Source organism: Aristolochia californica, unplaced genomic scaffold (genome assembly GCF_029961685.1).
Source record: "Aristolochia californica isolate CCGP_79_NKW_82.1479 unplaced genomic scaffold, dmAriCali1.0.hap1 SCAF_3, whole genome shotgun sequence".
In the NCBI taxonomy this organism is placed as follows: Eukaryota; Viridiplantae; Streptophyta; class Magnoliopsida; order Piperales; family Aristolochiaceae; genus Aristolochia; species Aristolochia californica.
In genome coordinates this window covers 14,291,404-14,314,307 of record NW_027181992.1, presented here as the reverse complement: position 1 = coordinate 14,314,307, position 22,904 = coordinate 14,291,404, and the positions used below count along the sequence as shown (strand labels likewise).

The following is a 22,904-nucleotide window of genomic DNA, read 5'->3' as shown; positions in this document are numbered from 1 at the left end:
TCTATCTGAAACTAGGTTTTTAGGTAGTGGTCGTGCGACCATACCGTTACCCACACCTTCAGAAGGACGAGATAGAGCGTCAGTGCCATGAGATGTTGAAACAGGGTCTTATTCGTCCCAGCCGCTCCCCGTTCTCTTCACCCGTCTTACTTGTGAAGAAACATGATGGGACATGGAGGTTTTGCGTGGATTATCGGGAGTTGAACGTGCAGACAGTAAAATACAAGTTCCCGATTCCGGTAGTGGATGAGCTTCTGGATGAGTTACATGGGTTGTGGTTATTCACTAAACTTGACCTCCGTTCAGGATACCATCAGGTCCGGATGCACCCCTCCGATATCGAGAAGACGACGTTCCGCACGCATCATGGCCACTTTGAGTTCGTCGTCATGTCGTTTGGGTTATCCAATGCACCCTCCACTTTTCAAGCTTTGATGAACGAGGTATTTAGCCCCTATCTACGAAAAATTTGTTCTTGTATTTTTCGATGATATTTTGATATATAGCAAGTCGGTTGAGGAGCACTTGGCACACTTGAGGATTGTTTTCGACTTGTTAAGAGCACATCAGCTCTATTTGAAACACTCCAAGTATTCTTTTGCTGCTTCACATGTGGGATATCTGGGACACATTATCTCACATGAGGGGGTTACGGTGGATCCCGAGAAGATTTGAGCTATTCACGAGTGGCCGCAACCACATTCGTGTTCTGCATTACGGGGTTTTCTGGGTCTTGTGGGCTACTACCGCAAATTTATTCAGAACTATGGGCCAGTGGCAGCACCATTGACGAGTTTACTCAAGAAAAATTCCTTTATTTGGAATGAGGGGGCCACCTCGTCATTTGTGGCACTCAAAGCTGCCCTCGCATCCGTGCCAGTATTACAACTTCCCAACTTCGACGAATTGTTCGTGGTAGAGTGCGACGCTTTGGGCATGGGCATGGGGGCCGTTTTACAGCAGTTGGGCCATCCTATTGCTTATTTTAGCAGACAGTTGGCAGTCCGCCATCACAAACTGGCAGCCTATGAGCGCGAATTGATTGGGTTGGCCAAAGCGGTCCAACATTGGAGGCCTTATCTCTGGGGCTGGGCTTTTCTCATATGCACGGATCACTACAGCCTTAAATTCTTACTAGAACAACGTTTGACGACGTTGCCACAGTAGCATTGGATCAGTAAGTTGTTGGGGTTTGACTTCTCGGTGGAGTATCGTGCGGGGAGATTAAATAAGGTGGCAGATGCCTTGTCATGGTGTTTTGAAGATCAGTAGTCGGTCTATTCTATCAGCCAGCCGAGATTTCTCATTATGGACTTGGTGCGAGAAGCACATGCTACTAACCCTGCACTGCAGGAACTGCATCAACAGATCTCAGAAGGGACAATGAATGTGAAGTGGTCCATCCAGGATTTACTTATTTATTACAAGCATCGAAATTTCCTTCCACCTGAGTCCGAGTTGATTCCAACTATTCTCTAGGCCTACCATGACAGTACACACGAGGGGATCCAGAAGACCTTGCACAAAATTCGAGTTGATTTTTACTGGCAAGCCATGAAACCCTCTATTGCAACTTATGTGGGCGACTGTCAGGTATGCCAGCGCAACAAAGCCTAGCACTTGAGTCCAGCCGGTCTTCTCTAGCCTCTGGCCCTTCCTACGCAGGTTTGGGCCGACATTTCAATGGATTTTGTGGAAGGCCTACCCCTGTCAGCCGGCAAATCCGTACTTTTCGTAGTGGTTGATCGATTCTCCAAGTACGGGCATTTTATACCGATGGCTCATCCGTATACAACAACACGGGTTGCTCAGACTTTCCTGGAGCAGATAGTCCGCTTACATGGCATTCCAGAATCCATTGTGAATGACAGAGATGTCGTTTTCACGAGCACCTTTTGGCGGGAACTGTTTCGCTTGAGTGGGACGAAATTGAAGTTCTCCTCCGCCTATCATCCACAAACAGATGGGCAGACTGAGGTGGTGAACCGCACCATCGAGATGTATCTACGGTGCTTGGTGGGGGATCGTCCACGGCAATGGGTTCAATGGCTTCCGTGGGCCGAATACTTTTACAACACTTCGTTCCACTCTGCATTGCAATCCACTCCTTTTCAGGTTACTTATGGCCGGGATCCACCTCGCCTCCTCTCATACAACCCAGGGTCCACCCGCATGGACACGATTGATCAGGCACTCATAGACAGGGATCTACTGCTACAGAATATCACAGAACGGCTACGACGTGCCCAAGCTCGGATGAAGGATGTATACGACAGAGGCCACCGTGAGGTCTCTTTTGAGGTTGGAAAGTATGTGTGGCTACGGCTCCAGCCCTACCGTCAATAGTCTCTAGCGGGACCTCCACGTCATAAGCTCTCACCCAGATTTTTTGGGCCTATCATTCACCCTCCATTGCCATCCATCTTCACCCAAATTCATCCACCATCATCCCTACTAAGAAAAGGAGCTTCCTGCCCCTTTTTCAAGCCCAAAGAGGAGGTCTATCCTCCCTCTCGGCAGCAGCAGCAAGAGAGGCCCAATTCCTCCCTTACCAGGCAGCAAAGTGAGGATTTTTATCCTCAAATCTTAAGCAAATCCTGGTGCAACGTGGGAGCTGATCATAGCATCAAAGAAGAGGTATTAATCTATCCCAAACTCGTGTTTCAAGTTATTTAAGAAAGAAGGATTGCATTCTTAGCTAGAGCAGCAACAAAGAGGGCCAAATCCTCTTTGCCGTAACCAAGAAAAGAGAGCACCTTGCTCTAGCAAGGTCATCATTGCTGTGGGGTCTTCTACCTAGCACAACAACTCGGTAGGACCCTCAAAAGAGGATCTTTCCTCCTGGCCAAGCACTGGTTAAGGAGAAATACTCATACACAGACCCTTGACGTGAAGTGAGTAAATTCTGAGTGCTGGATTCACAAATCCCACGCCGTGTTACTCGATCCATGTCGGGACCGTAACAACGATCTTGTGAGCCGGCTTGGTTACTAAATATATCCCCTTTCGCTATTTGAGACTCGACAACAACAGGAGGAGAGCATCGTTTTGACTTTCCATTTTGATTTCCAACTCTTTCGAAACTTTCAAGAGCAAAATCGTAATGCATGCAACCCTTCAGATGGTGATTGCCGATTTTTGTCCACGATAGACCTCTTTCTACCCTATCCCTCAACTTCTTCATCTCTCAACCGGTTGCAACCGACTTCTGCTATTCACGATGGAAGAAATTTGAAGAAGTCCATCAATAAACAAACAAGACAACAGAAAAAAAAAAAAACAATGTGCAATTCAGCATTGAATATTTTCTTATCAAAAACAAAAAATTAGGCAATTTCAACACAAAAAAAAAGTGATACCATACTACCATTTTCCCCAGTATATTCCAAATAAAATACAAAAAAAAAAAAGAAATCCATAGAACTAACCTCTGACAGTGGAGAGGACAGAGGTGGACCAAAGAGCACAGAACAACAAAAAAGCCAAGAAGCACCAAACGAGCCTGTTCCCGGAAAGAAGGTGATCTCGCTCCCGTCTCTTCTGATCCTTCATGCTTCCCTCTTCCTCCCCCAAAATCAATCACTACAACCCTCACCTCCACCTCAACAAACTCATTCATCCAAAGAAAACAGAAAACCAGCGGTGAATTCCAAGTTTCGGTGATGCGATGTTCCCTCATCTTATAAGCGAAAGAGTCGATGAAGCCACTTTGGACAAGGTTTAATGGTATAGCGGTAAACTTTGCTTTTAAGGGGAATTTTATATAGTCAAGCAAATAAGCTGGCCCCTTAAAAGCTGCTAGCATAGCAGACGTTTGAGTTTGGCACTCGTGTTACATTTTTTACTTGTTATCTGACAGATTAGTTTTAAGTTATAGAAACCTCATGTCCAGATGAGCTTCTCCATATCTGGGTCTTACCTTCGGTTTTGTAGCCCTACCTAGTGCTTAGCATATTAGAAGGGGCCTACCTAGCCCTACCTAGTGCTTTCAAAAGGACTTGCAATGATATTTTTGCCACAAAATGTTTTTGGATGAAGAACGTTTTTTGACATATTTTTTTCAAAGAACAATTTTTTTTTTGTAATTTGTTGTTTGTTGCCTGTTCCTTAGCATTTCTTCATGTTATATCATATGTTACTTCTATCTTTTAGAAAGTATAGTGTGGATATGGTTCTTGGCGGTCGGCTTCTCTGTGTCTTTCTCTACTTGGCTGTGTTTTTCAGTTATTCATTGGGCATGCCTGACATGATAGTACAGGAAATATGGAGGTGGACCGGTAAAACACTTGTGAGTTTTTTAGGCACCCGGGACCAAAAACATGATTGGACTATGAAAAATTACAAGTTGAGTTGGGTCTGCTCGGTTTTCATAGATTTAATGTTAGTATCTCGACAGTAAAGAAATCCTGCTGGGTTTGAAACCGAGGCGAGTGGGCGGGATTGATCACATTTGGTCCTATTTTAGAAGCACGGAAATTTGCCATTTCTATTTGTTGTTTCTACACATCCAAAGCAAGACGCAAAAGCAATTTGTCTCGTAATGGGTTCTCAAGTTTGGGCACCAGCCAGCCAAGCAAAAATTATGGTGTTCCCACTCCCATTTGGAGAAGGTTATCTGTCCCAGACCCTCTGGGCATGGCTTGCCAGCTAAACTTTTGCTTGAAAAATAATGGCTTACTTTAAAATCACGTCTTTCCGTTTGAAATTGTTAAAAGACTTCCTACAAAAACACAGTTTTCTCTTCTACTGCTTAAAACAGATACAGGCACTATACAACACGAAGAGATGGCTCTAACGAGAGCAATATTCGTTGCGTTGCTGCTTTGCCTTACGTTTGAGTATGAGATTGCTCTGTTGTATACCAATGACCATATAATTGATTGAAATCATAGTTGATTTTTCTACACACTGCAATGGCATGGGTACAAAAAAAAATTTCCATTTGAAAATGGGTGCATGTACATGTCATATTCACCAAATCTACCTGATACGCCATTCCATCATCTATAGTGATTTCATACATATTATTCTGATACCGACGTACATGACATACTCTTGCTCTATCCAACTTATTTTTTAGAGAAGCATCAACAGAGGGAGTACAGAACGATGTCATCTTTCCTACAAATTCATGTCTTTTCAAAAAAAAATTATTCAATCTATAAAAGGTTGATGCCACCAATTCTTGAATTGGAAGACTTCTAGCACCTTTCAAAACATTATTAAAGCACTCATACATATTGGTGGTCAACACACCAAAGCGAACATTGCCATCATGTGCCAATGACCAAAACTCAAGACTCAATTGTCCTTCTGTCAATAATTCTTTCGCTCTCTCACTTTGTTGTTCAATCAACTGCATCGTATGATCAAAATCAGTAATATTTGTCTTCCTTGTTGCAGACCATATGAGAGCACTCAATGTTTCATTTTTTAACGTCTTCTTGAAATTGGAAACTAAATGACGTAAACAATAACGATGATAACATTCTGAAGGTGAAAATTGTGTCTGGACCGGCCTTATTAAACCCTTTTGACGATCTGAAATCAGAGTGAATGGTTTTGTTCCTTTAACAACAAAATGATCAAAATAAGCAAAAAACCATTCCCGAGTGTCTTGATTTTCTATTTCAACTATAGCAAAAGCTAGAGGAAAAATACCATCGTTCCCATCAAGAGTAGTAGAAATCAACAAAGTTTCAGGATACTTCCCATATAAATGTGTTCCATCAACACTAATAAGGGGTCTACAGTATTGGAATCCTGCAATGGATGGCCCAAAAGCCCAAAAAACACTCTTAAACATCCTTTCATGGCCAAATTCCTCACAACACAGTACATATTCATTAGCTGGATTCGCCTCTTTTATTGCATCTAAAAACCGTGGCAAAAGATTAAATGATTCATCCCAATCACCATAAATGGTTTTTATAGCTTTACATTTTGCTCTCCATGCTTTCCCATACTTGATAGAGATATGATATTTATCTTTGATGATCAGTCGTGTATCATTAGGACTCGAAGTAAAATTCGCCTTCACTGTTGGCATAATGACTTTACAAATGAAAGATGATGTACACACTTTATTATTGTACGAATGATTCTATTAACACATGTGTGATCTCCACCATATTTTCTTATCTTAAATTGACGAATCCTTCGATCACATGATGCAAAAACACTCCAAGGGCATCCATCTACACAACATTTAATTTTATAATCATAACTGCTAGACCTCAATGTCTCATACTCAACATGTCTTTCAACCGAGTATTTTCTCAAAAAATGCATCATTTGGGTCTTATCCTCAAATATTTGACCTACGCTGATATTATTTGATGTTGAGTCTAAAATATTTATTATTCTGGAATTATCTTTGATACATCTAGTATTAAGCTCCCAGGAATCTTCATATATATTCGGGTACCCAATTGCATCTGTTGTTTCAACTCTGTTACTATGAACTCCGGCTTCAAATATCTCATCCCCTTCCCCTTCAATATCTTCTAAACCAATATCACTATCATCATTAGTAACAACCTTGAATAAACACAACAATAGACATAAAAATCTGAGTAGGGATAACATAAATTTCACACATTTAACAATGAAAGGGTAAAACAATTACATGGGAGAAGATGTTCCACACTCAGATAGTGATGCAATAGGCAAGGGGTTCAAAAACCCCACTTCACGCCCTTCTGTATTACACCTACATAGATAATAGTTTGTACTTAAAAACAAGTCATGTATACTTAACAATTCATATCATAAATATATGAACATAAATACTTACTCCTGTGTACAAGGTAATTCTTGTTCTTGGGGATAGGATGTTTCACCAATAAAGTTTCGATTGCTCGTACCTTCCCCTCCATGGGCTCTTTGTCTTAAGACTTTTTCTAAGAATATCTCAACCATAGATCGTTTATTTGAAGCCATCACAAATAATTGAGTCAAATCGTAATCATTTTGCACATGTAAGATAACAAAAACCCCATCAAAAAATGGAATTTTGGCCTTAATAAACACTTGATGAGTATCACTATCCCACCCCGTGAGTTCGTACATCATTACTAAGAACTCGCTAAACTTAGTCGAAACCACAATCATTATCATTCGTGATTGACCTCCATCATAACTATCAAAATATCCAGACTTCTCCTTCAATTTTCCATTGTATCGACAGAAGAACCCAACCACTGATGCCATATAATCATTAAAAACTACATACATTAGTAAGAGTTTATTTATACAAAAAATTATCTAAGTTCTAATTTTTATGACTAGTCCTAACAATGCAAAAACACACATAAGTCCAAATTCACTAAACACCCCTGGTAGAGCCCCATATGACTTCGTAGTCACTACAAACCGTACCTCGTCAGTGATGGGGGTCGGGTTTCGTTGGCTAATGGACGCCCGTGTAGGCAACTCAGCCTAGTTTAAACTGGACCCAATCTACTCTTAATCAGACTCTCTACCCATCCCTAGGGACACATGGAAACTCAATAAAACATAGACAAAAAAATAATTCCATAGAACTTCAAAATTATTCAACATTTAAAAAATAATCCAACTAATTATATAATAGATAACTAGTCCTAACAATGCAAAAACACACCTAAGTCCAAATTCACCGAACACCCCTGGTAGAGCCCCATATGACTTCGCAGTCACTACGAACCGTACCTCGTCAGTGATAGGGGTCAGGTTTCGTTGGCTAATGGACACCCGTGCAGGTGACTCAGCCTAGTTTGAACTGGACCCAACCTACTCTTAATCAAAATTTGTACCCATCCTAGTAACTAGGGCAAACAAAAGACAACATAAACAAAAAAAAAAAACCCTTGTGGTGGATATTTATAACACCCAAAGCTCCTCACCACATGGCATGATCATTCCATGACACTTCAAATTTATTCAACAACTAACAACTTCATAAATCAGAAAATTAAACGAAATTAACTAAAATTAAACTAACTACTTCAGAAAATACAATATTCAATGGCATAGGAATCCATAAACTAAAGTTAAACTTTACATTAATTTTAATTTATCTGCAATTGACAGTAAATAGTGAATCACAAAAAATCAATACAATAGTTAAACTGTAAATCACAAAAAAAAATCAATACAGTAATTAAACAGTAAATCACATAAAAAATTAATACATTAATTAAACACAGTAATTAGATTCAATTAACAAAAACACTAAAAAATCACCCTGCTAAATCGGTTTCTGAAATTCAAATTCTGGTTTGGAGGGTGAATAGGGCTTCAATTTTGAGAGAAGGGGCGGCGAGAGAGTGAAATAATAGGGTAATAAGAAAGGGGGCCCTGAGAGGAAATTATAGGGTTCGGTTTTGAGAGAGAGGGCGCCGAAGAGATGAAATGATAGTTTTCGATTTTGAGAAAGGGGCGGCGAGAGGATGAACAGAGGGGAGCGAAAAAGAATAATGAGAGATGAGGTGGAGACAAAGTCTGGGTTGAGACGAAGAGAGAGCGGTTGAGGGGGGGGGGGGGGGGGGGGGGGGGGGGGGGGGGGGGGGTGGGGAGGGAACGGCGGCAGCAGGAGAGCGAGCGGCAGTAGGGGAGTGACGGTAGCGGCTAGAGGAGAGGGGGCGAGAGGAGACGCGAGGGGAAAGAAATATCGAGGAAGAGAGATTTTTGAGAAAAAACATAAGTGAGGGCTTACGTGGCAAGAAATGTATTTGATTTTTTTATTTTAAATAAAATTTTATTTAATGACGTGGTAGCTTATGTGGCAGATGACGTGGTAAAATTGTGTCGTGTCAGACGACATGTCAATCTAAGTTGATTGCCATGATGAGGTGGTGACACATAAGCAGTCAATGCTTATGTGTCGCTTTTGACTGCCCACATAGGCATTTGACCAGTCAAAGTTGGGTAGTTTTAGAAATATTTTGATGATGTCGGTATTTTTGAAAATAATTTATTTTAAATGGGTATTAAATGAAATTCCCTATACTAAGACTAGTTTGGCAAGGAGGAAGAAATTGTGGCATGCATTCTCCATAAAAATTAATTATCCCTCTTCTGCTTTTTACTGTGTCACTGAGGTTTCAGTTCTCTTCATTGGCTCTTTCTCGCTGTTCATGATTTCATTTAATAATCATCTTTGGATGTTCATGATTTTTTTTTATCCTTTTTCAGAAGCCAAATATATTTAAAACCCAACATCTCAATTCAAAAATTTAAATCTTATTTTACAGAATTCTGCATAACAAACCAACAGTTTCCTAAACGTAAGAGATCCCCTGGAAGAGAATCGAATCCTTACCCAATCTGTTTTTCTTCTTTCCTACTAAAGTGTCTTCTCAACTGGTCATCTCCTTGAGCCATTTTTCTAGGCATTAGGGAACAATGATCTGACTAGCCAATGATCACCTTCTTCGTAAAGGTTTATATGGAAGTAGGAGCTCACAAGAGCAAAAAACTTTATCCAAATATTTTCAGAAAGACTGTAAAAAAAGTCAAAAATAATACTTCAATTTTAAACTGGGAATGATACTATCACTCTGGCTTCGGGTGGGAACTTTTCATTAGCAGTGTTTTGGACGATTGCCAGAATGGCATCCAAATGGCTGTCTACACATGAAAGAATAAGCCATTCTAAAGCTTATTATCTGAATTTGTCAACTTTATCTGGTTTCTTTTTTTTTTTTTTTGAGAGAAAAGAGATAATGTCCCTTCTTTGCATGATTTTCCTATGGTAAATAAAGAGAATAATTTGCATGATGAATAATTATCTAAAGTCTGTGCTAAGTGTTTCTCAACAGGTGTTGACCCATTTTTTCTAGGCATTAGGGAACAGTGATCTGACCAGCCAATGATCACCTTCTTGGTAAAGGTTTATACGGAAGTAGTAGTTCCCATGAGCAGAAACTTTATCCAAATGTTTTCAGCGAGACTGTAAAAACAATTATTCTTTTTACAAACAACTCCAATTTATAAGGAGCCAAAGCTGCATCATCCCCCTCTCTACCCGAGCTGAGGATGATAAAGTAAATTGTTTTACATGAAAATGTAAAAAAATGGATATGGGACTGCGTCCTGTTTTCCACCACTACAGTAATCCACTATGAAGATGAAATAGTTTACAAGAGAAATCACACACACTCATAGGCGTTTTTTTTCTAACTTCTCTCAGGCCGCAACTCAAGTTCCTTCTCCGATGATAAACCCTAATAGCGACGCCCCAAATATAAAGAAAAAACTAGGGCAACTACAATGCAAGAGTGAAATCCCCATATTGTCCTTAATGAAACAATAATCAATATATCGTGGACCTTTCGGGGGCTAATGATTCGCGTATCGACTCAGCGGAAGGCGTTGATTAGGGTCCACAACTTAAAAATCTCCCATTTGGAGACTAATCCATCATAAATATCTCCTCTGCAACGACAATAACTTCTCAATCCTCCGAGAGAAGTCCAACTGAAGTTTCACACAACTTCAGTTTCTCAATCCTAACAGTCATTGTCAACATATCAACCAGAGTCTGACTCCCTTGAATCTTCTCAAGTGTTAATACTCCATCCTCAAGAGCCAATCTAATAAAGTGATAACACACCTATATGTGCTTTGTTCTAGCATGATAAACATGTGTTTTTGCTAAATGAATATCACTTTGACTGTCACAATACAACACTTTCTTCCCATGTTTGAGACCTAATTCTTCCAAGAAAGACTACAATCATACCATCTCTTTGCTGGCTTCGGTCACTGCAACATATTCTGCCCCAGTAGTGGAAAGACCAACTATCTTCTGCAACTTAAAGACCCAGCTAACTGATTTAACTCCTAATGTGTATACATATCCAATGGTACTCTTCCTGCCATCAATGTCTCCAGTCATGTCAGCATCTACATAACCATGTAATCCCAAGTTTGACTTTCTGAAACATAAGGCTAGGTCTGCAGTGCCTCTTAAATATCTGAGAATCTACTTCACTGTTTTCCAATGTTGTTTACCCGGGTTACTCATATATCTACTTACTGCTCCCACTGCATGAGTTACGTCTGGTCTAGAGCACACCATGGCATAGATGAGACTACCAATAGCAGAAGCATAAAGTACATTGGCCATGTTGACTCGCTCTTGCTTTGTAGAAGGTGATTGATCCTTAGATAGCCTAAAGTGACTAGCCAAAGGAGTACTCACTTGTTTTGCATCATTCATGTTCAATCTGCTCAACACCTTCTTTTCATATTCTTCTTGTGATAGTTTCAAGACATCAGTATTTCTAGTAATCGTCATCCCAATGATTTGTTTTGTAACACCAAATCCTTCATTGCAAACTTCTTGGACAGCTCCATTTTCAACTTATCTATTTCCTATTTGCAAACACCTGCTATCAACAAGTCATCAACATATAGCAATAGCAAGATGTAGGATTCATCAAGTTTCTTCACATAACAACAATGATCCGCTGGCCCCTCAAGAAACCAATACTACTCATGGAGATGTCAAACTTCTTATACCACTGTCTTGGAGCCTATTTAAGACCTTAAAAACTCTTTCGAAGTTTTCACACCATTTTCTCCTTTCCTTGTTCTTTGAAACCCTGTGGCTACAACATGTAAATTTCTTCTTCCAAATTACCATGACGAAAGGTTGTCTTTACATCCAACTACTCCAAGTGCAAGTCTTCATTTTTCGCTAGTCCTGGATAATTGACTCAGGGGCCTTCGAGCACCACAAGTAACAAAAATCTACTCCACTCAGTTTCTCCTTGTCTCTCGAATAAATTTTTTACCATAGTTGACGGATACCAAACTAAAGTTCTCAAGAAAGGATCCACATCTATTATACCATCACTTCCACTCACAGATATTCTTTTTGTTTCTACTTTTCCCTTGAATCTTTTATATGTTAGTCAGCTAACACAACATTTCAATTACTCAATTACCTTCTCGCATTCCTCCTGTGTGTCTCAAGATCTTACAACGAAGCAAGTGATTGGTGGAGGCCGTGAACAAGGGGGGCTCTACTACCCGAACTTGCCTTAAACAAATGTCATCTCAACCAAGGAAACTAAGACAAGTCTATGGGAAAATCAGTTGGGACATCCATCTACACAATCTTTTCATCTTCTTTTTCCTACCTTTAAGGATATGTCAAATATAAATTGTAAAGTGTCTCAACTAAGAAAACACCAAAGGACCACATACTCAACCTCATCCAGAACTTAAAAGTATTGTTCCTTTTTCGTTGATCCACACAGATGTATGGGGACCCTTGAGCGTCTCAAACATCTCCCGAGTCAAGTACTTTATTACATTTATTAATGATTTTATCTGTACCACATGGCTATTTATTTTTAAAGAGAGATATGAAATACCATCCATTTTTAAATCTTTTCATGCTATGGATGCAACTCACTTTGGTAAAAAAATCAAAGTACTTAGGTCTGATAATGCCAAAGAATATACTTCCAAAGATCTTGACTATTTTTATCAAGGAAATGGTATTACCCATCAAACATCTTATGCCTACACCTCCCCAATAGAATGGTGTAGTAGAATGGAAGAACCGTTTGCTTCTTGAGGTAGCTTGCAGCTTATTGTATACTTTTATTGGTTGCATGCCATCCTTACTACATGCTTTCTTATAAATAGGCTACCCTCTTCCGTTCTCGATCATAAATCTACATATTCCTTATTGTTTCCATGTGGTGATCTTTTTTTGCTTCCCTTGTGTTGGAAGATAGAGCTCAAGCCCACACGATCAAGGAAGGCTCACATATCCCAGTGTGTTGGAAGATGGGCTCATGCCCATAAGACCAAGGAAGGCCCATACATCCTAGAGATATAGAAGACGGGTTCAAGGCCCACATATCAAGGAGAAGGCCCATAGGCCCACATACAATGATGGCAGGATAGTAAATAAAGGGTCATTTCATAGAGATGACATTGATGTAATTAGGTTAAAGTTCCAAGATTAAAACCCTAGACCCTAAACCATAAGTTCAAGCGTATTATTGTAATACAGTAGTTTTATTAATCTATAAATAGAGTTTAAGGGAGAGGGTTAGGAAATCAAGTCCATAACTTCTTCTTCCTCTGGTTTTTTCCCAATGAGTTTCTCTCCCTTTTTCTCCATGAGCTAAATCCATGGAGTCCTGAAAATCAACATGGTATCAGAGCTTTCATTGTTAGGATTTCGACTATGGTTTTCAAGATTCCTGAAACCCATTATTTTTCTTTTCTCATATTGATTCTTTTTTTATAGTTGTTGGAATTATTTTTATATTTATTTTTTTTCATCTTTTTCCTTCCTGCTTCAGTTGTTAGTACTTTTATTTTTATAGTTGCATATTTGTCTTTGACGTTGCTCTTTGGTATGGCTTCAAGAACTCTCGTTTATTGTTGCTACTTTGAATTTCTAAGACTCTGGTTGTCTCTCAAAAACCTTGTTGTTGTGTTTCAAAATGGTTTTCTACTGAAAGTATAAAATTCGTATCGTTAAAATTATCTTGCTCCGATGATCTTAGTTCATCGGTTCAATACACCATTATTGGCACCTACTAGTTGTCGGAAGTCATACAGTTTCCGGTACCAACATTGATCTTGTTGTTTGAACGTATCAGATAAGTATCTCCAGTTTTTTATTACATCTGGTTTCTTCTGCTCGATGATTCTGCTCAGCCAATTTCATCTGTCAATCCAAAAAGTAATTCTGCATAATGTTGGTTCATCATTGTCTGTTGTTGATTAATAACAGCGTTAATCTCGCTATTCTTCGCTAGAAACCAGATCGAATTTCTGAGAAGAGCTTTATGTCTATCCTCACTTTGTCGAGAGACAAGCAAGAAAATCTATAATTCTGAAACATTACTAATCATCTGGTATTATTTTTCGGAAGTTACTGTTGTCGATTCTACACAGAGTTTTGTTACTGTTTCTGGAGACTAGGTGATCTTTTTGGCTCGTGTCCTGCTGTTGCTCCACTGTATAAACAATAGGGAAGATTTCTATATGATTTTCAATCCTGAATGATGCTATAGTTTCTTTTTTTATGGAAACTGAATGCTCAGCGATTCTACATCAGTTCTGAAATTTTTTTATGGCATTGCAGTTACGGAAGGAACTCAACCGAGAAAGGATCTTAATTCATGAAAATATTTGCCTAATCTGGAGGCCACGATGATGTCTCTCAATTTTCCCAATCCGCTCTGTTCGGGACTGAGATGAAGAAGAAGGAATTGTTGCCTTCCTAAATATTTTGTCGGTCAATCCGAAAAGTCTTGACAACATATATTCGTTGTTGGTCATTGACAGCACTCGGCAGCATATCTTGGAAAATTGCTTTCTGCTACGAGATCTTTGGTTCAATCGCTATTGTTCCACTCTGTTCGGACACAGGGAAGAAGATGACAAAGTTGCCAGATTTAATGTTTCATAAGTTAGAAACCAAAATTAATCTGTGCCGGGTTGGGCTGTTCTGCTACAACGCGGATCGGGTGAGTTAACCCAGTGAACCCGCTGAACCAAGGATGTTTATGTTATGCTGAATCAACCTAGACCAATTCAGACCGAGTCAACCTGGTCTGGGTCAAATCGGGTCCTGACCAACCTGACTCGGACTACTTATGTTTCTACATCGGTTTACATGTCTTCCACGACTCGTATATATTGATCTACTATTTGTACTTGATGCAACTCGATAAATTTTTCTCTGGCAAGAATATTATTTTGAAGAATTTACAAATTATTCCTTGGTCAACATATTATTTGGTAAAGATATTTGCATTAGATTATTTCATGGGTCAATTTTACAAGGATTATTTTGGTTCGTGTTATATGGGCCCAAGCCCATTTCAGCTGCTGCTATTGTGTCTCTTTGGATAAGACATTATTATTAAAGAAGAGGTGGCCCCAATACCTTTTTGCATGTCATAATTTATTTGACTCTCAAAAATATGATGGTTGGGACACCATGAGGGTTGGTGGCCAGATTGGGACACCATCATCTATTTAATTCTAAAAAATATCACGGGTTAGAGGAAGGATCCCACACATCAGAGTGAATCAAAGCAAAAGAGACTTCGCTCTTATTCAAACTTAAAGGATAATGGACTCGATGACTTTTAACTAGAATGCAAGTTTCAAGATTAAAGTCCATAAGTGAGAAATCTGAAAATAAATTAGGAAACACATGTTTTAGATAACCAAATGAGGGATGACCTAATCGATGATGCCACAACCACATCTATTCCACTTTGAGATCACTCGAGTGGCGCATGTGATATGCTCGGCTCATATTGAAATCTTCTATGTAATAGAGCCCCCATCTCTTAGTACCATGCCCAATGATCTCCTTTGGTAGCTTGACTTTACGGATAATAACTTGGGAAAAGAGAAGGCACAAGTAATGTATTCGATAATGGTAGGGATAGTGACAATATCACCATTCCCACTCCTATTAATGAAGAAATAACTTCATTAGTATTGACAATCCTATTTCAATAGGGAGGAGAGGTCTAATAAAAATTATTCGCATCAAGTGTCATATGGTTTGTTGCTCCAGAATCAAATATCCACGCACTGCAATCAGCCTCTCTAATAGGTCCGAGGAAAGCATTACCTGGGTTCTCATCCGTCTGAGAGGGATCACCATTCAAATACACCAATTTGTCTTTGCCTGAGATATACATCTTGAGAACTTGGGATAAGTTCGAGTCTGGTCCGACTTGAGTCCAGTCTGAGTCTGGTCCGGGTCAAGTCTGGTATGAGTCCAATCCAATCTGAATCTTATCCAGGTCAAGTCTAGTCTGAATTTGATCTAGGTCGAGTTTTGGTCTGGTCCAAGGTGGGTCCGAGTCTGGTCTAAGTCCGGATTGCTGGGTTAACTCGACTTGGAGTTCGGTCCAGTCCAGTCTAGGTCACGCAAAAACACCTAAGTTTAAGAAAAATTTATGTGCACCTACCTTCATCATCCCCGTGAAGCTATTTTTCTGAACAACACGGGACAAGCACCATACAAGAGCGAAGGCTTCCATAGGGATGAGAGGGTCGCATACGAAATGGCATTCCGTACATCGACGGGCCGGTGAGTAAGATTGAAGCATCGGCGTTAGGTCCGATACACAGCACAGAACTGAGAACCGACGCAAGGGTAGAGGTGGCCACCATTTATGACAACGCCGCCGTCAAACTCCATGGTGGAACCTTCCAAAAAAGAACTGGGAAACTCCTTGCATCATCGCCGAACGGGAATTTTCTCCCACAGTTGTCACCGAACTGGTTAATCTAGCTCTGATACCATGTTCATAAAACATACCCTGCAAAGAATTTTCTGATGATATGTATTCTTCTCCTCATGGAAGCTTTTTATAATATATTTAAAACCTTATTAAGATCCAATTTAGATCTTAGAATCAGGAACAAATCATTTCCTATAATTACGGTAATAAATTACACAATTTACAGCTCATTTCAACACTTTCCCTCAAGTTGGTGCATAGATGTCGATCATACTCAACTTATCAATTATACCATGAAATACTTTCACTGATACTCTTTTCGTGAGCATATCAGCCAACTGACTCTCGAATGGAATAAAAGGAAATTGTATAATCTTTGCATCGATGTTTTCCTTGATGAAATGACGATCAACTTCAATAAGTTTAGTGCAATCATGTTGAACAGGATTTTTTATAATTTTGGATGGCTGCCTTATTATCACAGTGGAGATTCATAGATTTAGCATATTCAATCCCTAAGTCCCTCAGCATATTTCTTATCCATAATAATTCGCATACACCATGAGCTATGCCTCGAAATGCAGCTTCAACACTTGATCTTGATACTACCTTCTGTTTTTTTGCTTCACCACGTGACAAGATTACCTTCTTCAAAGGTAAAGTAATCAGACGTGGATCTTTTGGTTGTCTGATCTCCTGCCTAATCAGAATATGTGTATCCTTCAATGTTAGAGACACTTTTTTTGCGAATAACAAACCTTTTCCTGGAGCACTCTTTAAGAATCTCAAGATTCGATAGACCGCTTCCATATGTTCTTCACTTGGTGTATGCATGAACTGACTCACAATGCTCACTGCAAATACGACATCTAGTCTTGTGTGTGATAGGTAGATTAATCTTCCAACTAATTACTAATAACGCCCTTTGTCTGTTGGGATTTGATCTGAGAGAATTCCGAGCTTATGATTCATTTCTATGGGCGTCTCTACTAGTTTACAATCAAGCATTTTGGTTTTGGCTAAAATATCCAACACATATTTTCGCTGTGAAAGGAAGATTCCATATTTCGATCTTGCCACCTCAATTACCAAAAAATATTTAAGTTGTCTGAGATCCTTCATTTCGAATTTAGTGGCTAAATACTCTTGTAAAGCTTGCATTTCACATAGGTCATCTCCTGTCAAGACCATATCATCAACATACACAATTAAAACGATAATTTTTCCTTCTTTGTGTTTTATATACAAAGTATGATCTGAATTACTTTGCTTATAGCCAAACTCCTTCATTGTAGCCGAGAATCTCCCAAACCATGCTCTAGGTGACTGTTTTAACCCGTACAATGACTACTTCAATTTACAGACTTTACCTTGACATAAGAACCACTTTTAACTCCGGGTGGTAGCTCCATGTAGACTTCTTATTCTAAGTCTCCATTGAGAAAGACATTTTTAACATCAAATTGTTGCAGAGGCCAATCTCGATTTGCTACTTTAGATATAAGAATGCGAATTGTATTGATCTTAGCTACTGGTGCAAAAGTATCCTGATAGTCTATCCCATACCTTTGCGTATATCCCTTTGCAACTAGTCGAGCTTTATATCTTTCAATACTTCCATTCAGTTTGAGTTTCACCATGAACACTCATCGACATCCAATTGTCTTCACTCCTTTAGGTTGTGAAACAATTTCCCAAGTGGCATTCTTTTATAGATCCTCCATCTCTTCGTTCATTGCCTTTTTTCCATTTTGTATCAGCTAATGCATCCCTCACATTACTAGGAATAGAAACCCTGGATAATTGATCAACAGTAAATGCATACGACTTAGTCAACCAATGGGAGGACACAGAGTTGTTGATTGAGTATTTTATCTTGGCTTCAAGATCAGGTTCATATTGTTTCTTTGGAAATCCCCTAGGAGTTATATTTTCTATAGGAACACATGTTTCAATAGATTCATAAAACACAGGATTCGTATTTACCTGAGAAGGAACATTCTGGGTAAATTCTTCAGTTGATGGTGCAGACAGAGGCAACTCTGAGGATTCTTTAGGAGAAATTAATGATTCACTCTCGGCTTCATGGTTGGGAGCACAGTCTTGTTGCACATCATGACGACCTGGTTGGTTCAAAAGTTCATCCATCGCTTCTAACTCAGCAAACTCAGCCCCTCTGCTATTCTCTTGTTGAACATTTTCTTCACTTGAGCTCTCCCACTGAAGAGAATTCTGAGAGACTCCCCCTGAATAATAAGGTTTTAATTCATCGAAAGAGGTATCTAGAGTTACATGGAGCTTTCGGGTGTGTGGATCATAGCACCGACATCCTTTTTGAATATCAGAATAGCCCACAAAAACACATCATTTGGCACATGGATCAAGTTTATTTTGTAAGACTTTTGGGATATGAACATATACAGTATACCCAAAAACCTGGGGTTCAAGATTTAGAAGATGGGGAATGAAAATTAGGGAGTGTAGTTTTTGTTGAGTTTGAAAGTCTGTAACTTGAGAAGGTGTTCGATTGATAAAGTATGCAGGAGATTTGACAGCTTCGCCCCAATAAAACCAAGGCATGTTCATGCCAAAGAGAGAGGCACGCACTACTTCCAAAAGTTGTCTATTCTTCCTCTCTACCAATCCATTTTTTTGGGGAGTATAGGTGCATGAGGTCTGATGTCGAATTCCATGATTGTTCAGAAAATTACCAAGAGAAGTATCAACAAACTCAGTACCATTGTCCAATTGCAAAACACGAATCTGCTTTTGGTATTGAGTGTGTACCATTTGGTGAAATTTCTGAAAAGCTAGAAACACATCACTCTTTTTTATAAGAAGGGATACCTAGGTCATTCTAGTGCATTCATCAATAAATGTCACAAAATACCGAGCTCGAGAAATAGAGGGAACCTTAGCAGGACCCCAAACATCAGAATGAATAACCTCAAAAGGTTCAGAACTCTTATTCAAACTTGGTAAATAAGAGATACGGTGACTCTTAGCCAATTCACACGTGGCACAATGAAAATTCAGATTATTCAAACCTAAAAAAGTTGTGGTCACAATTTCTTAAGATAACCAAAGGAAAGATGGTCGAGTCTTCGGTGCCATAACCATATAGTTGCTCGAGCATTGTCTTTACTACTAGCTTGATTTACCTGACAGATTTTCGATCCCCCATTCTCTGTCAACTCAAAATAGTAGAGTTTGCTCCGTCTAACACCATAACCAAGAATCTTCCGGGTTAGAATGTCTTGAAAGGCACAAAATGAGGGCCAGAAAGTTACAGTACAAGTAAGAGTTGAAGTAATTTGGCTAACAGACAACAAATTGTATTCAAGAGATGGAACAACAAGGACAATATCTAATGTAAGATTATTCGACAAGATAACTGATCCTTCCCCAATACTAGGAGAGGTACTACCATTGGCGATGGAAATAACAGATTGAGGAGAAGGAAGGACAAATTATAACTAACTAGAATCCCTCGTCATGTGATCAGATGCACTTGCATCAATAATCCAAGTTCTATTCTTAGAATATGCATAGAATACTGATGCTTTACCGATAATACCTGGATGGGCAACATTTGCCGTAGGCAGCACCTTTTCCCAAACAATCTTTTTCGAAGGTTTTTTTGAGAAGTCCCACTACTCTAGATAACCAATACTCTCGTAACAATGCTATTACAATGGCCTTTTTCTCCGCAGTGAGTGCATACCCGGTTGTTAGTTTTTCCAGAGATTGGACGATAGCTCCCCATTGCCTGTCTCTGGGTTGATTCAGATTTTTTTTTCTGGTCCGATCTGGAAGTTCGGTTTGGTAGTCCAGTTCGGTCTGGTCAAGTTCTGGTCCGGTTTTGGAATATGGCCGATTCTGTTCAGTATGGTCCGGATCCGCTGGCTTGACCCGTCGGTACGGTTCGGTCGTAAGAAAATAAAGGAACAGTGTTCCTAAGTTAACAAAAAAGATTAAACGGAGGATCACCTTCGTCTTCTCCATCGACGACACTGGTGGTTCGGCGGCGGCACTGTGGTTGGAAGGAAGAAGGATGATTCGGCAGCGGTTCATCAGCTTTCGGGAGTCCCGCCGGATTTTAGGGTGGCGGTGGCTCAGTGTTACGACAACGAACAAAACTTCTTCAGCGATGATAGGACGTCTTCGATAATGACAGAGCTTCTTTGACGATGATGACGATGTGACGGCATACTTCAGCGGCGATTGTCAGCGGCATTTTTTGGCTATGGGACAGAACGGAAACCGTCGGGCCACTGAGTCATAGAACAAAAAAAGGTTCTTCGGCTTCCTTCGGCGACAGCAGTGATTGGTGGTGATAACAGGTTGTTGGTTCGGTCGTCTGCGATGAGATTTTGGCTCTGAGACCGCCGGGCTACTGAGTTGCAGAAAACAGAGTTCTGTAACTTCCTTCGGCCATTAATTTTTTGGCTACCTCCTTCGGCGACATGGGCGACTACAAGAGTACTTAGTTTTGATCTTCGGCGACAAGAAGGAGAAGAGAAATAGACTACTCTGATACCATGTAAAACAGATCCTTCAAAGAATTTTCGAATGATATGTATTCTTCTCCTCGTGGAAGCTTTTTATAATACATTTACAACCTTATTAAGATCCATTTTAGATCTTAGAATCAGGAACAAATCGTTTCCTATAATTACGGTAATAAATGACATAATTTACAGCTCATTTCAACAATGTTCAAAATAAAACTCTTCGTATTCCAAATTCAATCAATTACACTCTTTGATTTACATAATTTAGACAAATATCTTATAATCTCTCGGAGGATAAATTAGAGGAAATCCTCCTCTTATTTTTCTCAGGCGGGAAACAACATTGGTTAACATCACTAACACAGGAAAAAGTGAGGGAGAGAAAATTAATTTTTATGGAGAATGTATGCCACTGTTTCTTCCTCCTCCTTGCCGAACTGGTCTTAATATATATAGCACAAAATATAGATAATTTATTCATCACGCAAATTATTCTCTTTATTTAGCATAGGAAAACCATGCAAAGAAGGGACATTATTTCTTTTCTCTCAGAAAAGGAAACCAGATAAAGTTGAAAAATCAAGATAATAAGGTTTTGAATGGCATATTGTTTCACGTGTAGACAGCCATTTGGATGCCATTCTGGCAATCGTCCAACATACTGCTAATGAAAAAGTTCCCACCCGAAGCCAGAGTGATAGTATCATTCCCAGTTCTGTAAAAGATTGCCGACTGATTTCTTTCTATCTTGCAAGCTTCGTAATATGCTTCGGGAACTACCGCAACATCATGGTCTCTGGGATCGTACTGGAATACTGGCAGAACCAAATATAACTCGTTATGGGAAAAAATCAAAATTAATCCATAAACAGATGAAACTTGAAAGAGCTAGAGAACAAAAGTATGCATACGGAGCTGATCCTTGGGCTTGATGTCCTTGTTGAGAGGCCACGGAGAGACGTTGTAATCCCAACCAGCTTCGTCGCCAACGATCCAAAGCTTGGCATGAGCAATCTCATACTCAAACGTAAGGCAAAGCAGCAACACAACGAATATTGCTCTCGTTAGAGCCATCTCTTCGTCTTGTATAGTGCCTGTATCTGTTTTAAGCAGTAGAAGAGAAAACTGTGTTTTTGTAGGAAGTCGTTTAACAATTTCAAACGGAAAGACGTGATTTTAAAGTAAGCCATTAATTTTCAAGCAAAAGTTTAGCTGGCAAGCCATGCCAAGAGGGTCTGGACAGCTAACCTTCTCCAAATGGGAGTGGGAACACCATAATTTTTGCTTGGCTGGCTGGTGGCCAAACTTGAGAACCCATTACGAGACAAATTGCTTCTGCGTCTCACTTTGGATGTGTAGAAACAACAAATAGAAATGGCAAATTTCCGTGCTTCTAAAATAGGACCAAATGTGATCAATCCCGCCCACTCGCCTCCGTTTCAGACCCAGCAGGATTTCTTTACTGCCGAGATACTAACATTAAATCTATGAAAACCGAGCAGACCCAACTCAACTTGTACTTTTTCATGGTCCAATTATGTTTTTGGTCCCGGGTGCCTAAAAAACTCACAGGTGTTTTACCGGTCCACCTCCATATTTCCTGTACTATCATGTCAGGCATGCCCAATGAATAACTGAAAACACAGCCAAGTAGAGAAAGACACGGAGAAGCCAACCGCCAAGAACCATATCCACACTATACTTTCTAAAAGATAGAAGTAACATATGATATAACTTGAAGAAATGCTAAAGAACAGGCAACGAACAACAAATTACAAAAAAAATATTGTTCTTTGAAAAAAAAAGTGTTCTTTGAAAAAAATATGTCAAAAAAAGTTCTTCATCCAAAAACATTTTGTGGCAAAAATATCATTGCAAGTCCTTTTGCAAGCACTAGGTAGGGCTAGGTAGGCCCCTTCTAATATGCTAAGCACTAGGTAGGGCTACAAAACCGAAGGTAAGACCCAAATATGGAGAAGCTCATCTGGACATGAGGTTTCTATAACTTAACCCAAACTAATCTGTCAGATAACAAGTAAAAAATGTAACACGAGTGCCAAACTCAAACGTCCGCTATGCTGGCAGCTTTTAAGGGGCCAGCTTATTTGCTTGACTATATAAAATTCCCCTTAAAAGCACGGTTTACCGCTATACCATT

At 39.6% G+C, this 22,904-nt stretch overlaps 1 protein-coding gene across 1 annotated transcript; it reads right to left on the bottom strand.

Moving 5' to 3' along the window:
• Window positions 1-21,233: 21,233 nt before the first annotated feature.
• On the bottom strand, window positions 21,234-21,874 carry LOC137958363 (chemocyanin-like). Its single transcript, XM_068805334.1, has 2 exons — window positions 21,658-21,874; window positions 21,234-21,561 (listed from the first exon to the last, which is right to left on the bottom strand). Exons 1-2 carry the CDS (start codon window positions 21,818-21,820, stop codon window positions 21,359-21,361), a joined length of 366 nt encoding a protein of 121 aa, XP_068661435.1. The 5' UTR covers window positions 21,821-21,874; the 3' UTR covers window positions 21,234-21,358.
• Between the last annotated feature and the right edge of the window lie 1,030 nt (window positions 21,875-22,904).